The sequence below is a fragment of the Bidens hawaiensis genome, unplaced genomic scaffold (assembly GCF_021521415.1).
Source record: "Bidens hawaiensis isolate Kalapana, Puna unplaced genomic scaffold, B.hawaiensis_p1.1 tig00057118_1, whole genome shotgun sequence".
NCBI classification, from domain to species: domain Eukaryota; kingdom Viridiplantae; phylum Streptophyta; class Magnoliopsida; order Asterales; family Asteraceae; genus Bidens; species Bidens hawaiensis.
The window spans coordinates 66,145-74,204 of NW_027500318.1; the positions used below are offsets into that span (position 1 = coordinate 66,145).

Sequence of the window (8,060 nt, forward strand, 5' to 3'; positions counted from 1 at the left end):
TGTTACAAGAATTGCTAATGTGTACAGAGAGTATTTGGTTCTGCTCTGAGTGTGTGTGTATACAGTGATGATATCTAATCGATAATATCTCGATGTTTATATAGAAAATACAATTAACAACTAATCCCTATTTTTAAGGAACTACTCCACTAGCTGCTCCCATAACTTTGACCACATGCATAAAGGAGTCTTGTAGCGAAAGTTTAGGCAGACTTGGTCATACAGCAGTTAAACATAGCTCTGGAACTCTTCAGAAGGATAATTGATCCAGACACGTCTTCAAGAATAACATATCCTCAGTACTCAATTATTTGTGATTCAACAAAAAGTCCTATAAATCCGCCATCTTCCCACTATCTTCATCCACGACTTTGACCACGTGTTTGACAAGTCTAATAGCGAGATATCCGGTAGAATAAGTCTTGGAATTGTTGTACTTATTAAATAACAACCTACACACAAGAAACAATTGTTAATAATACCAATTACTGAGGATCCTTGATCCTGACAGGATCTGTCTAAGGATAACCGATCCTAGAACATATGTCAGGATAACGTATCCACAGTGTCAAGTTTCCGTGCCCTAACAATGAGAATATAAATTTGTTTTGAAAAGACCAATATGTCATCATATGCGTCTCACGTGAGAGTATTTAACTGAGTTTTTCTAACCCGGTAGAAAAAAAATGTTTAAAGGACACCGCATGTAAAGAAACTAAAAAAAGGACACGAACCGTAGTTTGACTTTTTTTAAATGACAAAATTTGTAATTCTGTCTTTTAAGTTCATAATAATAATTATAATTGTTATTACTATTTTTAAGAAAAGTTATAAAACTATAGTTGATTAATCATGATGGACTAGAATTCTCAAAAATCATGAGAGACTAGAATTTTCTACCATTTAAAAAGAAAAACTTTTTTACATGTCTTGATGTGGTTAGAAAACAATTCCTTTGATGTTTGTAATTAGCTAATAATTGATTGTGAGGCTTAGACTCTAACAACCACTAATCAATTAATTGTCTTAGATTATGATGTAAGTTATATATAAAAGCGAAAGAAATTTCTAAAAATATTAAAAATTTATTAGTTATACAACATATTACTAGATATATAAACTTGTATATTGTAACCTTTTAACTGGTTAAACTTGTAGTTCTTACTATCTGCTATGTCGTACCACGTCTGATTATTATCTTAACTGACACTAGAATTATATGTTATATTTATATGAAATCAATATCATACTCTCTTATTAATGTGTGTGTGTGTGAGATATAATTTCTCAAATTCACTGATAATCGAGTTAAACAAAACACAAAGATATCAAGATTAAGTAAATTTTATTATTAACCGATGAGGGCAACTTACATGATTTTGAGACACTCTTAAGTTTCGTTTTGCTTAGTTTGAAGAAGCTTGGTTAGGGTTTGCGAACAAGGCCTTGGTTGAAAGGTTCGTGAAATCCGACAAGGAGAAGTCAAAGAAAGGGAGGCGGAGAGATTGTGAACATTGTGTTGCAGGTGGTGCAACGTTCAACAAAGCGACGATGAGAATTTCCGGCTCATTGACACACTTTTAATCATATATATCTCAAAACATCGTTTTATAATTCATAAAAAGATATTCATTACTAGCTACGTACTTGATATTTTTTTGATTCCACCCATATAATATACGAACCCGTTGTTAGTAAAAAAACTAAAATTAAAAAACCCGAGCCCATTAACCTTTTTATTTAATAATAAAGTAGAAAGAAACAATACAATTGTTTTTAGAGTCCATATTTCTTTTCCCCCAAGCCAACCTCTTACTCCTTTCATAAATCATCTTCGTCTTCTTCAGTGAACACATTTACAGGCATTTGTTCATATCGATTTCTTCTTAGGTACGTTTACTGTTTACGCATGTTCATTGTTCAATATATGCATCACACAATCAATCATCATCGTTAACCAATTTCAGATCCAAGTATTCATCACTTTAATTATGTATTTAGCCATTGTTTCCATTTTCTAAACCCTAACACGAATCACTATCTATGATCGCTGTTTGATAATATAATAATTCACAGCCACGTGTACTAGACTTATGATTTTGATAAATTGGGGTTCGTGATTTTTAAATTAGGGTTTATCTAGGTTATAACATCGTTCGTAAATTAGATCTCTAATCATGATTATTAATATGCAGGTTGATATTAATACGCCATGGGTGACAGTCAGTACTCCTTCTCACTCACTACCTTCAGGTATTTTTATTATTATTATTATTGTTTTCGGAGTGTTGATTTTCAAATTTGGGGATTAATTTGGTTCAATATGCAAAGTTATTAGGTTACATATATTTAGGAAAACTAATGTTAATGTGTTGCTTGTAGTCCTTCTGGAAAGCTTGTTCAGATTGAGCATGCTCTTACGGCGGTTGGCTCGGGTCAAACTTCATTGGGAATAAAAGGTAACTTCTTTTGCAAGATTACCCCCCCCCCCCTCCCTAATTATATTGTTTATGTACAAGGAGCAAGTTTGTTAGTTTATTTTGATATGTTAGTCTGCTCTCACAATTTAAATTGGTTATTGTTTGACTTATTGCAGCTTCTAATGGTGTCGTGATTGCAACCGAAAAGAAGCTCCCGTCCATTCTAGTCGATGAGACATCAGTAAGTATGAATCACATGTTACGATGTTTAGAAGTTTAGGTGTTATTATCGTCATTCTAATATGCAGCAAAATATCATATATTTAGGCCTTGTGAATCTTTGTATTAGGTTTATCATATATTTAGCCCTTGTGATCATATCAAATTATCAAAACATTATCATTTTCTTTTACTTTGTCTAATGATCATACACAAGCTTCTTCTGTCGTGGGAATCTTTGTATTAGGATTATCATGTATTTAGCCCTTGTGAATCACTAGACATCTTAACTAATGTACGCAAGATAACATTAAAGCAGCACAAAAGTCAGCAAAATCCACAAGTTTTGTTTTCAACTCCACTTCTGTTTTAAGCAACTACGGAGTCCTGTTATGTGATTTCTTTAACCTTTTTTACTTTAATTTTATTTTTCTAGTAAAAATAATACAATTGGTTTGCTTCTGAAATTTCGTATTTTTTTGGTCTCAGGTGCAAAAGATCCAGGTTTTGACTCCTAATATTGGTGTTGTTTACAGGTAAGATTCCAAACATCAAATTGTACATGTTACAAGCGTTTTAGCTTCGGATCTTCATTAATTTTGTAATTACGTTATCACTTGCAGTGGGATGGGGCCTGATTCACGAGTTTTGGTCAGAAAGAGTAGGAAGCAGGCAGAGCAATACAATCTGCTATACAAGGTACCTTTTACTGTTTTTCAGTCTTATCAGTGTTTTTCTGTATGGATATTTTGGTTATTTCTTTTAGTATCGTTATGCTATTTTTGAGAGGTTTGGTCAGAAAGAGTAGGAAGCAGCATTCTTTTTTAAACACTCTTTCTATATGATTCGACTTTGTTGGAGTTTGTATTTTTAGTTTTTAGTTTGCTTGTGAATAATCTGCAGCAGCTTGATACTTAATTGTTTTGGTGTTATATATGCAGGAACCGATCCCTGTTACACAACTTGTAAGGGAAACTGCTGCTGTTATGCAAGAGTTTACTCAATCAGGGTAAGTTTGGTCCACATTGTTGATTCTGCTCCAAGCGTTATAACATTTCTTTTAATAAATTTTTTTGTGCATATGATTTTAGTTGCTTTTATTCTTGATAATTACAGTGGCTAAACAACTTCTAACTTATGTTTCCTCATCTAGTGGTGTAAGGCCTTTTGGTGTCTCACTCCTTGTTGCCGGTTACGATGACAAGGGTCCTCAACTATATCAGGTATATAATTCGGAATTTTATTCTTGTATTTATTTCTATGTTTTGGTGAGCACAATTAAACTAAAATCTTGAAATGATCATATGGTATTTCCCTACAATATACTTTGTGGTGGCAATTCATGCTGCACAAAACATTAGTATGCTTTTTATTAGATGTTTTGATTTGTTTCTAAATGGCTTGTTGTTTTCTAAAAGCTAAGCGTGCATGCATTTTTTGCAGGTGGACCCCTCAGGTTCATACTTTTCCTGGAAAGCGTCGGCTATGGGAAAGAACGTATCGAATGCGAAGACATTTCTTGAGAAGAGGCATGTTATTATTATTTTCAGCCATCTTCAACCTTGGATTCCACTATTCTTTTAATTGTGATCATAATTTATAATATATTTTTTTTTACAATGGACATCAACAACTTGTCTTATGTATGATGATGATGTTTGCTTGCAGGTACACTGATGATATGGAGCTTGAGGATGCTATACACACAGCTATTCTAACATTGAAGGAGGGGTAAACATCTTAATTCAAGAGTCTTTTAACTATCACAACTAGAGTATGTTTGTAATGTTTTTTTATCATGTGTATCAGATTTGAAGGACAGATATCCGGCAAGAACATCGAGATTGGTGTTATCGAGGCTGACAGAACATTCAGGCAAGTTTTTGAGTACTACATAGTTGGATGTAAATAACTATGTACATTTTTAGTAAAACGGTTTTTAATTGGTGTATTTCATTGTTGCAGAGTTCTGACTCCGGCTCAAATTGAAGATTACCTTCAAGAGGTGGAGTAGTTGTACTATCTTTTGTTATCCGAGCTTTCAGTTTCTTTAAATTCGATGGACAAAGTTAAGATGATTTAAGTTGTGTACTTGTTAAGAATCTTCGAATGACCCGTTGAACAATGTGTCTTGGTTATCATTATATGTGCTTGGCGAATCTTTATATTTTCATTGGGCGCCTTTTGGCAACGGAACGCCTAAGCCACCAAAACGTTTTCGCATATCTTTTTGCAAACAACCTAAAGGTGTTACACCAAGTAACATGTTACCGGTTACTACTACAAACTATTTTCGTAGTGGTCATGAAATTAAAAGAATACATGAAGTGTTAAAAGGATAAATGTAACACCAGTGTTTGTGTGCAGTGTCAGTTGAATCTTGATAATATCAATAGATATTAGACATGATGTAAGCAGATCCTCATGTTGCTTAATAAAAAATTTTAACAATAAATGAGAGCATTCAAGGTGTTGAGACAAGTATCATTTATGAGGAAAGTTATGTACAAGGTATTCAATTTACAGTACATTATATTCACTTTTACATCAGAATACCACCTACCTTGTATTTGTAAATTTATGTGTTTTGAGCTAGCTAGAGAGTGCTTGTTAAAACATGGTACACACGTAAACTATACTATTACACGATATGTCTGTTTGCTAATATGCGTGACGGTTTATCTAATTTTCACATCAACTAGTATAGCAATATCATATTCCTCAATACTTTGCTCTAAACATTCATATATACAATCTCTCTCTTTCCTTCATATCTAACATGAATTTGGAGAAGAGAGATCAAGAAGAAGAGTTGTGCTTCAACTTAAATGTATTATTCATTCTTGTGTTGTTGTGAGATGTTACTAACATTGTTGTAAAGATTAGTTTGTGAGAGGTTCATCGTTATTGTTTGGTGATTTTAAGAGAGGTGATCACTACCTCTTGAGATTAGTGAGACATAGAAGGTGATAGCTACCTCGTATTAGTGAAATGTTTATACAAGGTGATCATGACCTTTGAACTAGTGACACACTTAGCGTACCGATGATCTCTTTCGTTCAAGAGAAACAATAGTGGAGCAACTCCTGATTAGAGAATCGGGGAGAGAACATAGAATAGACTACTTAACATCCTCTTGAACCTATTACGTGATGTAACACTAACATCTATTTGTTTATAATAGGAAAATACTTCATTTTGCCATCCATATGAGAGTAATCTGGTTATTCTAAATAAGAAATTTGGATTTAAACAATCGCAATTATTGCTTATTGGCCAACAACAGTTCAAACCAACGAAATGTTTTGTGAGTTGTGACAGTCCTACTTTTTAACCTATTTTATCCCCATGATCTCATACTAACAAAATTCTAATGTCCTTAGTTTTTATTATGACGTGGCATGTTTGTGTGTAAAAATGCGGAAAACACATGAGATAATTATGCTTATGTGGCAGATTTTGGATGGAGGTTGGTGTAATGGACTCAAAGTGAGGGTAAAATTCATATAAAGGATAAAGGATAGTAATGGAAAGTTATTCTATTAAAATAGTCATGCCATAAAATTCAATATTATAAAGTAAAAAAAAATCGTAATTTGATAAAAAAAAAAAGAAAAAAAAACAAAACAAATAATGTGTGTTTCATTTTCTTAGACCAAGTGTAGTCATAAAGCCCCACCCTCATGCGTTATGCGTCACGTGGCGTCCAGTCAGAATTATGGCTTTTTACAAAAACATGGTGTAGTCATAAAGCTCCACCCCCAGGCGCCCAGTCACTATTAATTGTTTTTGTTTTTTTTTTAAATAATAATTCATTTAAATAATTAAATATAAAATTAAAAAACTACATTAACATTAAAAAAAAAATACATTAAACTATCAATAATAAAAATAATTATAATAAAATATACATAACAAGTCCTCCATCACTAAAGACAAAAAAACAAATCAATACCCAATTATCAAATTATTCAGATTAATAAAATAACCCTAGGCCTCTCAATTCTTGATGAAACCCCATAACCAACAACCAATTCAACACCAAGCTTTCACCTTTCACCATAAAGGTAACACCTTTCAATCTTTAACATGTTACCCATCATTTCCTCTTCAATTCGATCCCAATTTTGCTTCGTGAAAACCTAGGGTTTGTTCGTCAGAATCCAATTAGATCCTCATACGCCAATTATTTCTCAAGATTTCACCAGATTCGTGTTTAATCCCATAAAGTTAATATGTTCAACGGATATATTTATGAAATCCGTGCCATTTCTCGCGTTATCCAGGAAACGCCGGAAAAAAAAACCATCGCAAAACGCCGGCCAGGGCGGTGTGCCTCCGGCGTTTAGGCCCAAAACGCCTGCATAACTCCCCGATTATGCATGGTCTTACCAATTGATTGATCAGCAATGCTAGAAAATAATTTGTCTTACATGATTTTAAACAATGATAAATCATTATTAAAATTGCTTTCGATACTAAATTTCAATAACGCACCAATGCATCAAAATAATGAGTTGGTGGTAGAGTGGTAAGAGAGAGACCGAATGTTTCATGCAACTCATGTTTGATTTATGTCCATATTATTTAGTTTCTGCAGCATTTGGTGATGATGAGAGACTATATGAGTGGGATTCTTGAATTGAACGGGTTTTGTTTCACCACACTATCGTGCATTCGGGCGAGTGTTTAGTGGGCGTCAACCTTAGTTAGATTTTTTGGCTACATGTTTGTTTTAATTCATTGAAAAGATTCATGGCATCCATGATGTTAGTTTTTTGGTTACATGTTTGTTTTTATTATTTTTCTATTTATTACTTTCTTCGTCCCTCTTCAAGTGTTATGGTTTGAAAAACATAAAGTTCAAGATATCTTGAATGATTATTTTTTTTATTTACCAAACGACAATAATGCTTTTAGAATTTGGGTCCATTAATATCTTTTCTTTTTTCCTCTTTGTTTTTCCCTCTTTTTTTACTACTTTTTTTTTTGTTACATGTTTTTTTAATTGTTTTTTATTACTCTCTTCTTCCCTTTTTAAGTGTCATGACTTGGAAAACAAAAAATCAATGTAGATTTAATGATTATTTTTTTTTGTTTAGCAGATGACAATAATGCCGTTGAAAATTGGTTTCATTAATATTTTTTTAATAATGTTAGTTGTGTGTGTTTAAAGGTAAACTTGAAAATTAGCTAATAAAATTTGAAAATGGACATTTGTAATGGAACAAATAAAAAAGAAAATATAAAAATTTTTAATGGGACGGATGAAGTATTAAAGAAGCATAAAATTAAATATAAACGCTTTATGGTGTAGATCATTTCTTTAAATTACGGATTTTTTTCGTGGTTACGTCTCTCGGTGCTAGAGCCGAACATGTACCGGTTCGGTACAGCACCCAAAGTAAAAAATCGGCAAAA

The 8,060-nt window shown here is 32.7% G+C and overlaps 1 protein-coding gene across 1 annotated transcript; it reads left to right on the forward strand.

Annotated features, from left to right (window-relative positions):
- The first annotated feature begins 2,127 nt into the window (after positions 1-2,127).
- LOC143601807 (proteasome subunit alpha type-2-A-like) lies at positions 2,128-4,792 on the forward strand. Its single transcript, XM_077079115.1, has 11 exons — positions 2,128-2,253; positions 2,383-2,459; positions 2,597-2,661; positions 3,129-3,175; positions 3,263-3,338; positions 3,581-3,648; positions 3,793-3,862; positions 4,083-4,168; positions 4,308-4,370; positions 4,449-4,514; positions 4,605-4,792. Exons 1-11 carry the CDS (start codon positions 2,213-2,215, stop codon positions 4,651-4,653), a joined length of 708 nt encoding a protein of 235 aa, XP_076935230.1. The 5' UTR covers positions 2,128-2,212; the 3' UTR covers positions 4,654-4,792.
- Positions 4,793-8,060: the final 3,268 nt, after the last annotated feature.

Bases quoted from the DNA above. Each gene is read 5' to 3' on its own strand.
- LOC143601807 (XM_077079115.1), top strand. From the start codon at position 2,213: ATGGGTGACAGTCAGTACTCCTTCTCACTCACTACCTTCAG. The intron at 3,176-3,262 runs GTAAGATTCCAA...TATCACTTGCAG, and splicing joins AATATTGGTGTTGTTTACAG to TGGGATGGGGCCTGATTCAC. The intron at 3,649-3,792 runs GTAAGTTTGGTC...TTCCTCATCTAG, and splicing joins CAAGAGTTTACTCAATCAGG to TGGTGTAAGGCCTTTTGGTG.